At 42.1% G+C, this 19,720-nt stretch overlaps 1 protein-coding gene and 1 pseudogene across 2 annotated transcripts in view; both read left to right on the plus strand.

The window, feature by feature from the left end:
* DCP1A (decapping mRNA 1A) overlaps positions 1-19,720 on the plus strand; it is a 59,684-nt gene that overhangs the window by 27,047 nt on the left and 12,917 nt on the right. For both annotated transcript variants that reach the window (XR_006606382.1, XM_004738196.3), the window contains exons 4-6: positions 3,338-3,404; positions 8,361-8,499; positions 12,692-12,805. Coding sequence is in view for 1 of the 2 variants with exons in the window: in XM_004738196.3 (XP_004738253.2) it covers positions 3,338-3,404; positions 8,361-8,499; positions 12,692-12,805 (320 nt within the window). In the remaining variant the exon portion in view is untranslated. The remainder of the gene's footprint in view (positions 1-3,337; positions 3,405-8,360; positions 8,500-12,691; positions 12,806-19,720) is intronic.
* Positions 1,038-3,331, plus strand: LOC106005019 (annotated as a pseudogene).

Here is a 19,720-nt window from a genome sequence, read left to right on the forward strand (position 1 = left end):
GGGAGGAGAGCATTTTCAACAAATGATGCTGGAGCAATTAGGCCCAAAAAAAAAAAAAGGACCTTAACCTAAATATTTTTCTAGAAAAATTAACTCAAAATGGATCACTGACTGAAATGTAAAACTGTAAAACCTTTTAGGAAAAGTTTTTGGAACTAGGGATCTATCAGCAAAATATTCTTTGACTTGACACCAAAAGCATGATCCGTAAAAGGAAAAATTCATAAATTGGACCTTGTCAAAATTAAAAACTTTTGCTCTGTAAAGCCCTTATTAAGAGGATGAAAAACAAGCTACAGACAGGGAGAAAATATCTTCAAACCACATATATATCCAACAGAGGACTAGTATCTTGAATATATAAAGAACTCATAAAATTCAACAGGAAAAAAGAAAAGAAAAATCAATTAGGGGGCTCCTGGGTGCCATAGTCGGTTGGACATCAGACTCTTGGTTTAGACTCAGGGTCATGGAATTGAGCTTCACATCAGGCTCCATGCTCAGTGCAATCTGCTTCAGATTCTCTCCCTCTCCTGACCCTCCCACTCGTGCTCGCTCACTCACTCACTCTCAAGTAAATGAAAAAAATAAATATTTTTTTAAAAAATCAGTTAGAAGGGGCAAAAGACATGAGCAGACATTTGACTAAACAGGATATATGGATGACAAAGGAGGACCTGAAAAGATGCTTAGCATTTTTAGCTATTAGGGAGATAATAAACTAAAACCACCGTGAGATGCCACTATATACCTATCAGTGCAGAATGGAGGAAGTTAGAAATAGAAGAACAAATGCTAGCAAGGATGCAGAGAAACTGGATTGCTCATACATTGCTGGTGGGTTACTCTGGGGAACAGGTTAAGACTTTCTTATTAAACTGAACATGCCAACTGCTGTGACTCAGTAATTACTTTGGGGCATTTAGCCCAGAGAGGAAAAACTCCGTTCACAAAAAAACCTTTGCAAGAACATTTATAGCTGCTTTATTCGTAGTAGCCGAAAACTGGAAACATATCACTTATCCTCAAATGGATAAATGGTTGAACAGGTACATCCATACCATAAAATATACTGCTCAGCAAACAAAAGTAGGGGGAGGGTTTGGTGAGGGCAGGGGGAATGAACTATTTGATGCAAGCAACAACTTGGATCAACATCCAGAGAATTATGTTGAATCGGAAAAGTCAATCTCAGAAAGTCGCAAACTATGTAATTCCATTTTATAACATTCTTTTTTTTTTTTAAGATTTTATTTATTTATTTGACAGAGATCACAAGTAGGCAGAGAGGCAGGCAGAGAGAGAGGAGGAAGCAGGCTCCCCGCTGAGCAGAGAGTCCGATGCAGGGCTCGATCCCAGGACCTGGGACTATGACCTGAGCCAAAGGCAGAGGCTTGAACCTTCTGAGCCACCCAGGCGCCCCAACATAGAACATTCTTGAAATACAATGTTAAAGAAATGGGGAACAGATTAGTGTGTTTGCTAGGGGTCAGAGACAGGGGAGAGGGACCAAGCAGGGAGGGTGTGACTATAGAAGGACACCAGGGTTCCTTGTGACCATGCCTGGTTATATTATGTTATAACTTTACAGAATGTTATCATTGGAAGAAACAGAGGGCACACATGTTCTCCGTTTGTGTTTTACAATTGTGTATGAAGCTACAATTACGTCAAAATTAAAAGTTTAGCACTCTTCCTTCGGGGTGCCACCCTGCTGTCGCCATGGGCTGCCACACAACCCATGTTACTGGTATCATAAGAACAAGCCATATCCAAGGAAGTCTTACTTATACAGAGGTGTCCCTGATGCCAAGATCTGCATCTTTGACATGAGGCGGAAGAAGGCAAAAATGGATGAGTACCTACTGTGTGGCAACATGGTCTCAGATGAATGTGAGCAGCTCTCTTTTGAAGCCCTGGAGGCTGCCCATACTTGTGCCGACAAGTACATGGTGAAAAGCTGTGGCAGTGATGGTTTCACATCTGAGTGCAGCTCTCCCCCTTCCACATCCTCTGTATCAACACAGTACTGTCCTACGCTGGGGTTGAGGTGCTCCAGACAGACAGGCAGAGCACCTTTGGAAAGGCCCAGGGTACAGTGGCCAGGGTCCACAGTTGGCCAAGTCATCATGTCCATCCTTACCAAGTTGCAGAGCAAGGAGCATGTGATTAAGGCCATACAAAGGGCCAAGTTCAAGTTTCCTGGCCACAGGAAGATCCACATTTCCAAGAAGTTTAATGCAGATGAGTTGGAAGACATGCTGGTTGAAAAGCAGCTCATCCCAGATGGCTATGGGTCAGTTATATCCCTAATAATGGTCCCTTGGACAAATGACAGGCTCTGCACTCATGAGAACTGGCACTGCCCCCTCCTTATTCATGCCCACTGAAAAATCCTGCCTCCTGTGTTTTAAAAAAAAAAAAAAAAAAAAGTTTAATATAAAAAGAAAGGTCTATGATACCTACACTTCCTGTACCGGTCATCATAAGTATGAAGGGAGGTGCGGCCTGAGCCAGGCTGTGAGGGTTACAGTGGGTACACGTGGTAACAGTGAGTCCTAGCCATCCTTGTGTTTATTTTGACTGAAGTATTCAGTATTTCTACTCCACCTTATTCAGAAAGTATTTAGTCATTTTTACGTATTGTTACCTTTAGTAATAATAAGGTTCATTTACCTACTTACCAGATACCTTCTGAGGGTTCTCTTAGTGTTGACCACACAATCCATGCTAGGAATGAAAAAGGAAAAGTAAGAAGAGTGATGGACTGAGCCCAGCCCCGGCACTTCCGGTTCCCGCGTGAACGGTGCTGGTCATGCACTGGGTCTGGAGCCGGTGTCTGTTTTGACGGGAACTACTAATTCCCTATTTCAAGCTTCAGGAGACTGCTAGAGGTCCTGGTGTTTCGATTAGCTGATGGGTGAACTGGGTTTTCAATAACTAAGACACTTTTTTTTTTCATATTTTGATATCCATTTGGAATGCATCTTACATCAATGTTAGAATTTAACTGGTGGTGTTTTTCTTACTTGATAATACATAAAATAATGGTGCTGCTTGCACTTAGTGGTTCCTTGGACTCAGTGAGATCTAGTAATTCTGCCCAAAACCAAGCTTTCAGTTTTCATCTGGATATTTTGCCTATCCTAATTTAATTAATAATTTTATTAAATAGTTTAGGGGAGAGGCTTTTTTTTTTTCTTTAGAGGAACTCCTAACAGTCTGAGGGCTTCATGGTAAATTCTGTGACATTCCATGGTGATAATGTAGTACTTACATACACCCAAATGTTGAAACCTCATTTCCCCTCATCTTTTTCTCTCCTTTGTTTTTCAAGTGTCGATATACAGCATCTGGTTTTACGACAAGAATGACTGTCACCGCATAGCCAAACTCATGGCCGAGTAAGTATTTATATCACAACATAGATTTAATTAGTGATATATGAGAGATGAAAAAATGACTTTAACCCTTCTCTTTGTTCCCGAGTCTACTAACTCATTTATTGCTTTCCTGATTTCCTGCTTATTGTCGAAGTTTGTTAGAGGCAGAAAACCTTAGAGAACTCTAGAATCATCTGTAATCCTACTACTCCATTGTCAGGGTTTTAATTCATTTCCTTCTAGTCTTTTTCTTTATTTGTACATTAGGTTGGGTGATGTGCTTAGGGCTGTCAGACTGCCTAACCCCAGAGGATACCATTGACACCCAGGGCACAGCCTTCCCATCACCTGAAGGGGCTTTACTAAAGGACTTTTACTGCAGGCTCCCTCCAGGTTTCCTCTCTGACAAGTGGTGCCACGTTCAGTAGCTGGTGGAGAACTCCTGCACATGCTTTCCTCAAGTGAACTTCATCTTCACACCAATTTTAGGTTTAGTAGTCCCTAGTTCACCACTGGGTTGTATTCCAATAAATGTTTTCTATGTCGGAATCTTGGAATTGGGAGAATAATTTCATTGAATTAATGTTCTGAAGGAGGACTCACTGTTCTTTCTCAGGCCAGCCCTTGGGAGCCGCCTGGCTTACCTGTGCTGCTGGCACTGCTGGTCTGCATTCTGGGAGCCCAAGATACTGGTGCTGAGGGTGCCCGCGGTAAAATACGGCTCTGGGCAGTGTTGCAGCGGGCAGTGTGTTCTGGCTCACCTGTGTTTCCCTCACACAGTTTTCGCCTGAATTTCCTCAGAGATGTGGAGCCCCCTCTGTCCAATCAGAATTCCCTTTGCTCTCCTCCAAGGTTCTTACCTACATCTTTGGAAGAAAACAGTCTTCGTTTTTAGCATGTTTAAACAGGCCAATTTGGGGCACCTGGGTGGCTCAGTGGGTTAAGCCGCTGCCTTCGGCTCAGGTCGTGATCTCAGGGTCCTGGGATCGAGTCCCGCATTGGGCTCTCTGCTCAGCAGGGAGCCTGCTTCCCTCTCTCTCTCTCTGCCTGCCTCTCCGACTACTTGTGATTTCTCTCTGTCAAATAAATAAATAAAAATCTTAAAAAAAAAAAAAAAACAGGCCAATTTTACACTAATTTCTGTAAATGTGTAAGTAAATAATTAGCCCCCAAACCTCAGTTCCAGGTATATTTGCATTTTACAAGAAGCACACATGGCTACGGTGACATTTTAATCCAGGACCACTCATATGTCCTGATGGGATGTTCATCAGCCTCCTGCTTTGTTTGCTTGGGCTGTGAGCTTACAGGGTGGCCATGTTTATTCCTGTGGCACACACCCCTATGGACAGTGTTCCAAATGAACTTGTATCCCTCAGGCTTGAAAACGTGGACCACACTTTCTTTTTACACCACTTTTTCTCAGGAAATTAATTAATTAAAACTGTTTTTTTACAAAGCCATTTGCTTATTTGATGACTGCTTTTTTATAGTTTTGAAAGTTACAGCAAAGGCACTCTACTTCTAATTACTTAGAAGACACAGATTTACTGAGTCTTGGTTATCCTGAAATCCAGAATATTTTCCTTAAATATCCGGACTTTGGAATATATTAATATATAGACTGTCTCCTGTGGATTGAGAGCTTTGGGGTCCCCAAGTGAGAACTGTATCTCTTTTAGCTTTAATGGCTATTTACAGGAAACCAGTTTGAGCTTTTTATAAACTATCAAGGCCAGTGATAACCCTCATATAAGATGTCAGGTAAAAAAAGACTGAAGGCCTATCTGAAAATATTGTATGGAACAAAAATAAGGAGAGAGAGTAGAAACAGAAAGCAGAAGGGAAAAGAAGAGCCTTTGGGTTCTTTCATGAGAAATGCCCAGAGACACATTTGCTTATGCTTTCAGCTGGTTTTACTACAAGCGGGGGAGGTATTAAAAGTGATTAGAGTGCCCTCATGAAACTGTTGATAAAGAGTTCTAAGTGTCTGACCTATTTATGGCCAAAGAGAATACCTTATATGTTAACATTAACTTTGTGATAAATGGTGTTCTGGTCACCAAAGATAAAAAAAGACTACTTTATCTTTCCTTGCTCTGTCTTTTGCCTGTGAACAGCCTATGTTTGCCACATATTTCAGAATATCATCTCTGCCAACCTGAAACACAGGTGACCCTGGGATGCATATATTATGTGTCAATAACTGTGCCTGTCGGTGCCCATCCTGTTCAATCACTGTTCCGCAGCCACAATATGGTAACAATTCTCCAAGTAAAGAAATTGACGTATTCCAAAAGATGTTTGTAGAAACTGAGAAGCTGTGTGGGAGAACAAGCAAACTTCTAGACCTGTACTGTATCCGAATTTGGAAATCCTCTCTAGTCAGTGGCAAAGTTGAAAATTCACTAAACTTAGGAAATGCTGACTCTTCCTAAAGAGGAAATCCACTCTGCCAGAAACTTTTCTTAACAATAAACACTTGGGACGCCTGGGTGGCTCAGTGGGTTAAAGCCTCTGCCTTTGGCTCAGGTCATGGTCCCAGGGTCCTGGGATCTAGCCCCGCATCTGGCTCTCTGTTCAGGAGGGAGCCTGCTTCCTTTCCTCTCTCTCTGCCTGCCTCTCTGCCTACTTGTGATCTCTGTCTGTCAAATAAAGAAAAAAATAAAATCTTTTAAAAAAACAAAACAAAACAATAAACATTTATATAGGCTATGAGATTTGGGGAACTCGTGGAAGTAAGCTTTATTCCTGATTTTACAGATAGGCTTGGAGCATATTTGAGAGAAGGGCGAGAGGCAGGGGTGTTCCTCACAGAGTTTGGATCGGAAAAGGCCTTTCAGAGTCCAGGCATCATTCCTGTCCATTCCATCATCTGGATAGCTTCTGCTTACAACGGTGGAGAGCTTTGTAAGGTGGCCTGTTCCACCGGTGAGCAGTGGTGATTGCTAGAAGTGTTCTTCCCTTTGGGGGTGCCTGGCTGGCTCAGTCAGTAGAGTACGCTACTCTTGATCTCGGGGTCAGGAGTTCAGGCTCTATTTGGGCATAAAGTTTCTTTAGAAAGAGTGAGAGAGAAGAAGGAAGGAAGGGAGGGAGGGAGGGAAAGGAGAAAGGAAAAAAAGGGAAAGAAAAGAAAAAAAAATGTTCTTCTTTCGAATCAAAATTACAGATCCCTTCTAGGTCAGAGGGGAGAGGAGTGCCAGCCTGGGCAAGCCAGGCAGCATGGCAGGAGGTAGGAGAAATAGGCTGCGTGACCTGAGTCTTGAGAAAAGGTGGATTCAGATCTGTGCAGCCTGTAACTGAGTGTAAATACAAGTCACTTGAAATAGCAATCTTTTTTTCTCCTGATTATTAAAGGAGCACCTGTTAATTATGGCAAATGAAGAAAAGTGCAAAAAAGGAAAGTGAAATTGCTTGTGACCCACCATCAAGAAATAACCAATATGTCTCTCCAGTCTTCTTTTCTTTTGCAGCAGACCCCACAGCTGTGACAATACAATCTTCCTTTCCCAGTATGAATATAAAAGAAACAGTATTGATTCTAATTGGTCAGATCCTCATATCACATGCAGGTCTTCTTTCACTCTACTGTGAAAGTCTATGATTGTACATTCATTTTAAAAATAATCACCCCAGGGTCGCCTGGGTGGCTAAGTCAGTTAAGCGTCTGCCTTCAGCTCAGGTCATGATCCCAGGTCCTGGGATTGAACCCCAAATAAGCCTCCTTCTCAGTGGGGACCCTGCTTCTCCCTCTCCCTGCCTGTGCTCTCTTGCTCTCTCTGTCAAATAAATAAAATCTTAAAAAAAAAAAAAAAATTGACCTGTCATCCTATTCAGAGCTATTAGACTCTAGATAGAGAAATGACATTATCTTAAAGTAGCATTTTCCAAACAAATCCCGCCTCAGGAGAAGATTCTATGGTCAAATAAACTTTGGAAAATTTATAAGCCCACCCTTCTTGGAGAATCATAATACATGTTAGAATGTTAAAAACTCAGAATGATTCTGCTGTTTAAAAAATAAAGGCTCTGTTTAGTATTGTTTAATGTTTTCAAATACAAGAACCATCCCACACACATTAATGGGAGCTCCTAAGCAGGCTGTCTTAAAGCAGTGAACATACACTGAGCAGCCTGTTCTTTTCCTGCTCCTGTTATTCAAAAACAAACAAACAAAAACTCAAAACTTTTGCTCCTGAATTATTTTATTGCCTATCTTTATCACTATCCAGAAGGTTCTCAGTTCATACAGTTATCAAGCTGGGTCTGTGCCCATAATAATCTTTGGCTGATAAGCCTGTTCATTAAAGCTGGGATTAAAACCTAAATGAACTTTAAAAAGAACCTATCAGTGGCATTCTTAACTTTCAACTTTTCTTGCTTTATGCATTTTCAAGTGCAGAATTAGCGTAAGCACCAATCAAAATAAAGAGCATTGCCACAATCACCCTGACCTCAACCACCCATTCAGTGATTTCTAAGCAGAGAATAAGGGAAACCTTTGAAGATTCCCTGAGACCTCTCTTCTCAAGAAGGTCCTCTCCCTCTTTGGTAGGCCGGTGTCGGTACAAAATTTGCACAGTGGGCTCCTCAGCTCTGCAGCCTGTCTTTGTCTCGCTGGCATGTCCATTTGAAAATGTACTCTACCTGGTACTTGACTGAGTCTTAAGAGTCTTCAAAAAAGAGAAAGAAATAATTTCGTCTTTTTTAACTTACTGCTCCCACCAATGCTAGAAGAGATTCCATACTTCTTTCCTAACAGTGAGACACCATCAGTCGGCATCACTGTGCATGAGCTGGTGAAGCAGTCAGTCACGTAGTCCCAGGATGAGCTAACCGAGGCCCTGCATTTGTATTGTATTTGTATTTGTATCCTACGACGTTCTTTCCATTTCCTGAGAAGACGAGCACCAGGAGAGTTCATGGATCAGGTTGTGTCTAAAGAAGTCTTTCTGAAACCTGTTTCTCTTCCTCTAGTGTTGTAGAAGAGGAGACACGGCGGTCCCAGCAAGCTGCTCGGGACAAGCAGAGTCCCAGCCAGGCCAACGGCTGCAGTGACCACAGGCCCATCGACATCCTGGAGATGCTAAGCAGAGCCAAGGATGAATATGAGAGGGTGAGATGCTGACTGGGAGGACCAAGACGGGAGGAGCCTGCCAGGGTCTCATGTGCTGCAGAAGTTACCTCAAGGCCAGGAGAGATCATTAGTCCAAAAAGAAAGTGCATCTTACTGTTTCTAGTCCAAAAGACAGGGAAAGAAATTGGCTTATCTCAGAGTCCTTGAGTTGACATGAAAGTGTAGAATGTTCTTTTTCTGTCATTACTATGGGAGAAAATGGTTTCAGGGCGCAGAAGTTAGCCTGCAACAGGTAGTTCTGAAAAAGCTTCTTGCCTGTTGTTCACCCCCGCAGTCTTTGCTAGGGCTTAGGAATTTATGTAGTTTGATCATTTGCACCCGCTAATACTAAAGGGTGTATTTATGGTCTGTAATTAGTGGTGGATTCACGGCCTTTAATAAGCAACATTTGGATTTTACCCACATGTGAAGCTTTTCTAGAATTCTTTTTTTTTTTTTTTGTCTTTTGTGTGTTAGTTTAAAAGTTAAATGATAACATTTCCTCCCCAGGTTGAATAAAATGGAAGTTGCAGTACATTTGTTAATTTATTTAATACACACTTACGAACTGTCTGCTGTGTGTCAAGCAGTGCCTATTTCCTTAGTTGTCTTCAAACTGCACATGTGGCTTTGGAACTGTCCTGGCTTTTTGCTTGAGGTGGGCACTTCAGAGCCCCACTCTTCCTAGGAGCAGGACTGAAGGCTCCCACTGCGGCACTTTGTAGCTGTGGAATTGTAATTGTCACCTTACTCTTTACTTGTATTTTGTTAAGTATTTTCTTTCATTTTTTGTGTAATCCTCACCTCACCCAAAGTTTAAGGAATAAGGTATGAAAACCACTCTCTGGTGTGTTTCCCAAACGGTTCTGCTCTAACACTAGCCTCTACATGGTTAGCAAGTGATCTTTACGGAAAGGTTCCAGTTGGTCAAGTGAGTTAAGGAAACATTGTTTACGTGGCTCCTCCTCCCCCATCTTCATGGGGCTTTGCAATGCTCAAGACTCTGAGAGTCCTATAATAAATTCCCAAGTTAATTTAACCACAGGACCATTTTTCACATAACTCCCCTTTAGCATCTCAAGAATCTAGTTTAGGAAGCAAACTTTGGAAGTAGTGCTCTGGAAGGGAGTTTCCTCTAACAAAGGAAGTTCTATTTAGACACCAAAGGAAGGCCCATTTCCGGTGTAGAGAAGTATACAGTGGAGTCCATGAGAAGTTTCAAGTTATACCAAATGCCTCAGTGTCTCAGAGAATTAGGAGGAATTTCTGGATCTGTGAAAATTAATATTAGGAAAAGCAGTCATCTCTGTAGTAGATTCATTGATGTCTAGGGAACTGGATGAGAATAAATTTTAAGAATCACTTTTTGTACTTGCAAGGCACCTTATATTCCCCCCAGATCCCCTCATGTCCTTAATAAGATCTGGATTATCTACACAGATGCCTCTTTCAGTTTTTGTAGAGGCTTTTCTGTGTTCTGATAACAGGTAACTAATAAACCCAGGGCTCTGTGACACATACGTAGTGATGACTAGGTCACAGTGCTGCCACACAGGACAGAAAGTGTCGGGCCTGTACACCAGAGCTGGCATTCTAGAAGGTGCCCCAGCCTACCCCTCAGACTAAGGAGAGAGTGGCCACAAAATGAAAGAGGAACGGAAGCTTAGTTTTTGTACACAGAGCTATCAAGGTTCTTGAGGTCAAGCAGGCAGTCTGAAAATCTGACCTGATTTCTGGCTAATACACATTGTGAAAGTAAGAATATGGGGAGTACCGTAGTGAATAACTAACTGTTGTAAAGAAAATGTTCCCATGGTGTGGGATAAATAAAATGATGTCTAAAACTAAAACCTTTGGGAACTTAGTCAAATCTTTAGTAATTACTTTATGACGCATTATTTCTGTTTTTGAAAACTATCTGTACATAGACGGAGCTTCCTGAAAGAACAGTTTTGTTTCTTATCTGCACTTGCCTGTCATCTCACCAAATGGGCTTGGTATTAGCAGTGACCCATGAATTCATATCTCAGTGTTTGCGTGCAAGCTCTCAGCTGCGGCACGGTTCCAGATGGCTCCTTCGTTTATCTTTAGGTAGAGACTTAGATTGACAGAGTCAAGGGCAGGGTACAAACCACACCTCAGCAGTGGGATGTGCTTCCAACCCTAAAACCCCCATCCACTGTGTGTCATGCAGTGAATGAAATTCCAGATTTTGGGGTGAAGGATTTATAATAGAAACTGCTTGGAGATAAGAACAGTCTATAGTAAACACCTCCCTGGCAGTCCCATAGTTTGTTTCGATCAACTTACCTTTTTTAACCTAAAGAAAGATAGCTAAGCCCATAGTCCTTTACAGTTGCTCCTTGTTGCGTTGCTTCTAACCACAGAAATTATCCTAGATTTTTGTGGGGTTGTTTGTATTTTATATTTAAAGATTAGAGAAGAAAAAGACACAGTCCCACCACCTAGAAATAATTACTGATAATACTTGATTATGTATCCTTCCAAAAGTATGTCCCAGTGTGTGTGGTACATTTCTCTACACTACTTGTATTAACTAGTTTTAAAAGTCTATTTTATTAATTCTGTCATAACTAGTTTTTTTCCCAAAGAGCAATGTCTTTGTGACAGTAGCTGTTCATCTCACAGGGAGTCCCTGTGAGATTTCTTTTGGTAGAATGAAAAGTCTTTGAAAAAGAGAACAGTGATATTAATAGCTGCATATTTTTCCTTCCATGCCTTACATAAATAATACGCTGGGGGGGTTTTGTGAGTCTCTTAAGAACTCAGAAATATATCCTGTAGCTAAGTCTTCATGTTGGACATTTTCTCTTAAGGTAAATTACTTGAAATGGAATTGATAGATCAAAGGATTTTGACTTTTTTTTTTTTTTTAACATATAATGAGTTATTCGTTTCAGGGGTACAGGTCTGTGATTCATCAGTCTTTGGGGAGGGTATGTACTGTGGATTTTGACATTTTTAAGGTTTTTACCAAATACTGTAAAATTAACCTCAAGAAAGTTTTTGATTGTCCACTTCCCCCAATCCATACAAATACTAGAGTGTCATCAACATACTCAGGAAACTTTCCAAGAACAGTCCTGCACATGTATGAAAAAATATCTGAAGTTCCAGAGACCTTTTAAAGCATAACCCATTTTGTAGCTCATGTTGAGTTAATATAGGAGACTCAGCTGTCCCACAAACCACATGGGCTACGGGAGCACGTGCAGCGGGTCAGGGCGGACCCGATGCAGACAGAGCCTGGCCTGGCATCAGAGGGTCACCTGCAGCTCAGCTCTGGCTGGTTGTTGCCAAGGTATCCGGCCTCTCCTGAAAATAACAAGGGGGGATTTTTATGTGCAAACTCAATTTTAAAAATGCTTGTGAACATTTTATATCTTCTGTTCTGGGAACTTGCTGTGAGCAGTGTTTTGAGCTTTTCTCTGATACAGTTTAATTCCAGGCATTCTCCATAATGTGTTGATACAGGATGATGGTGGTGTTGCATAAAGAGGTGGTGGGAGATGAAGCTGTTTCATAAGCAGGTGAAATAGTTGAAGGGGTTAAGAAGTATAGGCTGCCAGGTAGAAAACAAGTGAGTCCCGGGGATGAACAGTACTGCACAGGGAATGTAGTCAGCAATGCTGTGGGACTGTCTGGTGGCCACACTTACCTCATGGGCACTATGTGACCTGGAGAATTGTCCGCTACTTCAGTACTAGATGTTTCCAAAAGGTACTTCATAGGCTTTCCCACACTCTTTCACCTCTAGATAACTGGGAAACACTGAGTAAAAGAAGTAAGGATTAAGTCATTTGAATAGAAAAAAAATGCCTCTGAGCCATTCTTTTAACATTGGAGTGCCTAACACTGTGCTAAAAAAAGAAAAGGAAAAGAGAAAGAGAAAAAAATCTAAAAAAATCACTAGATGGATGTGGAATTACACACTCTAGAAACTAAAGTTACATTTGAGCTCTCTGATCCAGCATCTGCTGACTATTACCCATGTCAAAACAGACACTATAAACAGTTTAGAGCACTCTCAAGAGACTAGATTAAAAAAAAAAAAAAAGCCCCAAACCTCAGCCCGGGGACATGTTAATTTTGATAGCTTAGTATATATGATGTTTTGCTACCCAAATAATAGCAAAGTTTTCACATGATATACTTTTCCTTTTAATTGCAGAATCAGATGGGTGACTCCAATATCTCCAGCCCCGGGTTACAGCCAAGTAGTCAGCTCTCCAATCTGGGAAGCACCGAGACTCTAGAAGAGACGCCATCGGGGTCACAAGACAAGGTCCGTACAACTAAAGCCTTAGCTTTGTCCACGGTAACAAAACACAGAGTAGTATTTTGTAAGGATGTTAACACGGTGTTATATGATTTGTCATTTATCTGTCAAGGTGCATACCAGCAGCATGCTAATGTCTACTTCTGCCATTTGTCCGTTTTTCCATCTGGATTTTGCAGGAGCCCCCACTCTGGTTGTAGAACTTTTGCCCTTACCACCCTCTTACCTCTTCTTCACCGAGCCACCAGAGTAACCCTGATCCGACCTAAGTGAGATTATGGTGTTCCTCTGCTTAAAACATTCCAGTGGTGCCCCCTCTCACTGAATCAGCCATGCCAGTGGTCCCCCAGGCCCAACCTGCTCTGGCCCCCAACCCCTGCCTCATCTTCTCTCTCTGCCTTGCTCACTTAGCCCCAGCCTCGTTGGCTCTTCTGCCTTTCCATGCATGTGCCAGACTCACCCCTGCGTCAGGACAGGCCTTTGCACTTGCTGTTCCCGTTGTGTGGAATACTTTCCTCCCAGACTGGGTTTGTTCCTTACTTCTTTCAAGTCTCAAGTGTCCTCCATACGGGTGAAGCCTTGTCTGGTCACCCTGTTTTAAGGAACAATCCTGCCGTACTGCTGTCCTCTATCTTACTTTCTCCCTATGGCTTCACCAGCTATCAAGGTTTGTGATACTCTTTACTGGGCATACTGTGTCTCCGCCCCATCTAACTGTAAGCTCCATAGGGACAGACGGTTTTGCCTGCCTTGTTCATTGCCGTATTTTCAGCACCTAGCATCTATCATGTTTGTTGACTGAATTAGTTTTCTTTATAGCCAATGACTTGATAAATGAACAGATACCAAGTATAAAACCCACGGGGTGTTGTTTTTTGTTTTTTGTTTTTTTTTTTAAGATTTTATTTATTTATTTGACACAGAGAGAGCACAAGTAAGCAGAGCCACAGGCACAGAGAGAGGGAGAAGCAGGCTCTCTGCTGAGCAGGGAGCCTGATGTGGGACTCAATCCTAGGACCCTGGGATCATGACCTGAACTGAAGGCAGCCACTTAACTGACTGAGCCACCCAGGCACCCCAAAACCCATAGTTTTTTGCTTTTTGTTTTTGTTTTTAAGTTATTTATTTATTTATTTACTGGACGGAGGGAGAGACCACAAGTAGGCAGAGAGGCAGGAAGAGAGAGAGGGGGAAGCAGGCTCCCCGCTGAGCAGAGAGCCCATTGCAGGGCTCGAGCCCAGGACCCCAAAACCCATAGTTTTTTAACTAATCTTTTTACTTTGAGATAATTACAGATAAACATGCAATTACAAAAAATAATACAGACAGATCCCACATACCCTTTACCCATTCCACACTGGCGACAGCTTGCAGAGTAAAGTACAGCATCACAACCAGGATATTGACAAAGTCTGCCCATGTGGTTCACATGTGCTCAGTTGTCTTCACATTCATTTCTGTGTGTTTGTGCATATATGTATCTCTGTGTGATTTAATGTCCTGCATAGCTATGTGTATCCACTCCCATGATCAAGATCCCGAAGACTTACATCAACACAAGGGTCTTTCGTGTTGCCCTTACATTGTCACACTGACTCCCTGTTACACCTTCCTGCCTTTCCCTCCTCCCATCCCTAGCCCTGGCAGCCACTAGTCTGTCCCCATTCTATAATGTCATTTCAAGAAAGTTACATAAATGGAATTATATAATATATAACCTTTTGGGAGTGTCTTTCTTCACTCAGCATGATTCCTGGAGATGTCATTGAAATTATTGGGTTTATCAGTAGGTTTGTTCTCTTTTATTCTGCTGCCCAGTCAAGTGGGAGTACCAAGATTTGTTTAACCATTTCTAATCATTTGCCTGTTGAAGGAACATCTGGGTTGTTTTCAGTTTTTAACTATTGCGAGTAAAGCTTCTGTGAACATTTGCACACAGGTTTTTGAACACTTGTGCACAGGTATTTGTACACAGATTTCCATTCCTCTGGGGAAAATGGTAGGCATGCAAATGTGGGTCACTTGGTAATACCGTGTGTTAGTTTATTAAGAAACTGCCATAGGTGGGGTGCCTGGGTGGCTCAGTGAGTTAAGCCTCTACCTTCGGCTCAGGTCATGATCCCAGAGTCCTGGGATCAAGCCCCGCATCAGGCTCTCTGCTCTGCAGGGAGCCTGCTTCCTCCCCTTTCTCTCTGCCTGCCTCTCTGCCTACTTGTGATCTCTGACTGTCAAATACATAAGTAAAATCTTAAAAAAAAAAGAAAAGAAAAGAAAAAGAAACTGCCATAGAGTTTTCCAGAGATGCTGTACCATTAACATTCCCATCAGCAATATATCCATAATGTTTTTAAGTGTTTAGGTGATAACTTAAGCCAGATTTTTTATACTGCATTCCCATGCTCCATTTTTTACTGTATTTGCATTTAGAGTTCTGAAGGTCAAACGTTTGTTAAAAGTTGTGCTATATAACATCTAATTTTTACAAAATAAATGTTGAGGGAGAGAAGGAACAGCATCCCTGTGTTCCTTCTTGCCTGGTGCATCAGCCCGAGTGTTCACTGGGCCAGTCACATCCCCTCTTTGACTCATGAGTCACTTCCCCTTTCCTTTCTGAGTCCTGGGATTAAGGATTCTTGTGCTGCCTAACTCCCAGAGCAACTGTGAGAACCAAATGAAGGAACAGATCCAAGACCCAGAGAACCATTTAGAACACAGACCTTGGGATAGAAGAGGTTTCCTATTACAAATCCATATTATAGTTAAAATTAGGCTGGGGAATCAGTGCCTGCTTTCTGAAAAGACCGACAAAAAAGTTGCCAGTGCCAAGCCCAGTATCTGGAGTCTGGCCTCAGCACTGCAGCAAACCAGCCTTGTCTCTCAAGAGTCTGGCAGGTGCCAGGCCGCGCTCTTCTCGACTAAATGGGCACGGAAGCAGGTTGGAGCAATACCTGTGGCCACGGCCAGGGAAAGAAAGGCAGAGAGGAAACAGTAACTGTGCAGAAATTTCCAGGCAAATGAAAACAGACAATACCCTTGGCTTTGTTTCTTAAGTCCCATGGCACCTAGTGTTAGCATCATTTTTATTGTACAGAAAATAGCTCTTCACACAGAAATTATAAAACCGTGAGATGAAGCTAGCACTAATATTATTGTGTGTGTGTGAAAAGTGAGACCCAGGGTAATTTTGTAAAAATCTGGTTGCTTTAGGAGATGAGTATTTTCTTACTGGTATATAATTAACAAATAGTAAACAAATTTCAAATCTCAAGTGTAAACCTTATAACTTTCTAAAGATGTAACTTTTAAACATTGTAACTACCACCCAGATAAAGAGATACAAAATTTCCACTGTCTTAAAAGCAGTAACAACTGAGTTCATTTGTCACAAATAGGGTAACTGCACGGAAAAGGAATCGTAGTCATTAAGTTTAAGGACAATTATTTTCATGCACAGATTCTGTTGTATTATACATTAAAGACTTTGTGTAATAAGCTTTCAAGCCAAGTTAATAACACATGGGGGGGTGAAGAAGTGGACCCGGAAGAATGCCTTAAGAGCCATAAAACACTGTCCATTGAAAGATGAAGGGAGTGATGAGCTGTTGTATGCTCGGCCTTCCATCAAAAGCACCAGTGACGGATCTGTGGAGACACAGGATTGAAGTGGATACACAGAGAATTAGACCCTCTGAGGAGCACTTTCATTCACACATCCCTCTGAAAGTCCATTTTCTAGGCCACAGTGACAGAACTTTGTAGAATATTGGGATCTGGATAATGTCAGAAGCCATGTGTTTGTCTAAAATTATCTTAAAGCCATCAGCAGCCCTGCACACAGATAGTACACTTGTTGGGCAACACTGCCATCTGGTGCCGCGGAGGGAGTAATGCCGTCAACTCTTCACGGATTAAATTCCATTTCAGTTTAATAATTCACTTGCTAAAATTCCCTTGGGACTATTTATCTAGTACATTATATATAAATATATATAAATTGGCGGGGGGGGTTCCTGGGGTTAAGAATAATGCATAGGGATATAGGGGCACCTGGGTGACTCAGTCAGTTAAGCATCTAACTTCAACGCAGGTCATGATCTTGGAGTCCTGGGATCGAGCCCCATGTTGGGCTCCCTGCTCAGCAGGGAGTCTGCTTCTCCTTCTCCCTCTGCCCTTCCCCTGCTCATGCTATCTCTCTCAAATAAATAAGTAAATTCTTTAAAAAAAAAAAAAATACGTAGCTTCTGGTGTGCCCAGTACACTGACCAGGTAGGAAATCCGATATGGACACCATAGATCCAGACAGAAATAGGAAATTCCCTAACTGGTGAGAGCTGTGGGGTGAAGGAGCAGTGTGAAGCCTAGAATTTTGTTGTGCACCATACATTGTTGCTCCCTGAATTCCATTTCGCAAGGGGAATGGTCAGACTAACACTTGATAGAAGTGAAGCATTGCAAAACATAGAATTCAGACGAAGGAAGAATAAAATTCACCTTTTCTGTGGATGAGGGAAGATGAATTCATGAATAAGTAAGGCCAACTACTCGAGCAGCCTGGCAGTTTTTCTGGTCGTGGGCAACGAAGGGAGAGAGGGGTCCTCTCAAATGCAGAGACTATAAAGCTTTTGTGTGGAGAAGCATGCTTTGTTCACTTCCCTCTCATGACAGATTCAGCCAGTGATATGTATTTCTAAAAGTGAGTACATTCTGACCTGTTGCTGCCCCTCAGTTATTCAAGCTGTCGATACACCTCTGTTTTCTAGAAGTCATTTTCACCATCCAGTTGATTAATTCACCTGGAATATGTTGGTATATCAGTCAGTACGGGGCATAATGATTAAGAACATGGACTTACCAGGGGTGCCTGGGTGGCTCAGTGGGTTAAGGCTCTGCCTTCAGCTCAGATCGTGATCTCGGAGTCCTGGGATCAAGCCCTGCATCAAGCTCTCTGCTCAGCAGGGAGGTCACAAGCAGGCTCAGCGGGGAGGCCTGCTTGTGACCTCTCTTTCTCTGTCAAATAAATAAATTAAAAAAAAAAAAAAAGAATGTGGACTTACCATGAGGACTAGGTTGACTTTGGTTCTGTTGTACTTGAGTGTCACCTGCAAGATGGTAGTGATAATAGGGTGGCCCTCACTGATCAGAAGAGTAATGCAGGTGAAGTGCTTAGCGCAGGGCCTCCCACTCGATGAGTGTTCTGTCTGTGGCTTCTTCTTCATTTGTCCCTTCTTAGGTGAGATTCCCCTGAAACCCTAATGCCCTACTATGCATCCTATTCCAGAAAAAGTCTGAGAATGTTTCTGGCCGGGCAAAAGTTAGAGGGAGGCCCCAGTGGAGAAATCTGGAAACTTTCTGCTGCTTTTGCGGTCAGGGTTCAGGGCTTTCCCATATGGATTCATTTTTTAATGTGAAGTCAATTTTAAACCATTAGAAATACCTTTCTTTTTTTTTTTTTTTTAAAGATTTATTTATTTATTTATTTATTTGACAGACAGAGATCACCAGTAGGCAGAGAGGCAGGCAGAGAGAGAGAGGAGGAAGCAGGCTCCCCGCTGAGCAGAGAGCCCGATGCGGGACTCGATCCCAGGACCCCGAGATCATGACCTGAGCCAAAGGCAGCGGCTTAACCCACTGAGCCACCCAGGCGCCCCAGAAATACCTTTCTTTAAAGTGTAAAAACATTCCAAGTTTACATGCAGGTAATTTTAATTTTTCAAAAGTTGAGTTATGTTCCATTGAACAGGTGAAAATTGCTACCTGAATAATTGCCATGTTTTGAAGGCTAAGGTATATTTCATGTTGAATTTTCCCCAGGTCCTGTTGTTTACTCATTCTTTCTTTTCTTTTCTTTTCTTTTTTTTTTTTTTTTTTTGAGGGAGAGAGAGAGAGCACGCACGTATGAGCAGGGAGTTGGGGGAATGCGGGGCAGAGGGAGAGAGAGAATCCCAAGCAGGCTCCAAGCTCAATACAGAGCCTGATTCAGGGCTCTGAATCCTACTACCCCGAGTTCACAACCTGAGCCAAAATCCGAAGTTGGACAGTTAACTGACTGAGCCACTCAGGTGCCCGAATCCTTTTCTTGTAGCATAAAAATATTTGTATTCTTACCTGGGAAAGACTCGAGTTTCCACAAAATAGCCCCAATATGGTCTGTATTTTTCAAAGTATGTTTACCTAAATACTTTTGCTGTATATATACATCTGTATGAAATAGAATGTAGTGGTAAAGATCTACATAATTTGTGCTAATGAATAATAGTTGGTGTGGTTTTCAAGTACTTTTTTTGCTAAGCAGTTTTGACCATTTTGTTCTAAACATAATGTGTATGAAAAAGAATTAACCAGGGGTGCCTGGGTGGCTCAGTGGGTTAAGCCTCTGCCTTCGGCTCAGGTCATAATCTCAGGGTCCTGGGATCGAGCCCAGCATTGGGCTCTCTGCTTAACAGGGAGCCTGCTTCCTCCTCTCTCTCTGCCTGCCTCTCTGCCTACTTGTGATCTCTGTCAAATAAATAAATAAAATCTTTTTTTAAAAAAAGGGAATTAACCCAATTCAAAAATGGGCAAAGGATTTGAATAGTCATCTTTTCAAATAAGATCTAGAAATGGTCAGCATGCTGGCAAGAGTGTTGAGCACCCAGAACCCTCTTGCAGCACTGGTGGGGAAGTAAAATGGTGCGGCAGCTTTGGAAAACAGTATGACAGTTCCTCAAAAAGTCAAATATGGGATTACCATATGAACCAGCAATTCTATTCCTGGGTATATACCCAAAAGAATTGAAAACAAGGATGAAGACAAGTACTTTTGCACTAATGTTCACAGCAGCATTATTCACAGTAGCAAAAAGGTGGGAACAACTCATGTCAGTCCTCAGATGAATGAATAAATGAGAGGTAGGATGTGCACATGGTGGAGTACTAGTCAGC

Source organism: Mustela putorius, unplaced genomic scaffold, assembly GCF_011764305.1.
Source record: "Mustela putorius furo isolate JIRA1106 unplaced genomic scaffold, ASM1176430v1.1 tig00000095_pilon_pilon_pilon, whole genome shotgun sequence".
NCBI classification, from domain to species: Eukaryota; Metazoa; Chordata; class Mammalia; order Carnivora; family Mustelidae; genus Mustela; species Mustela putorius.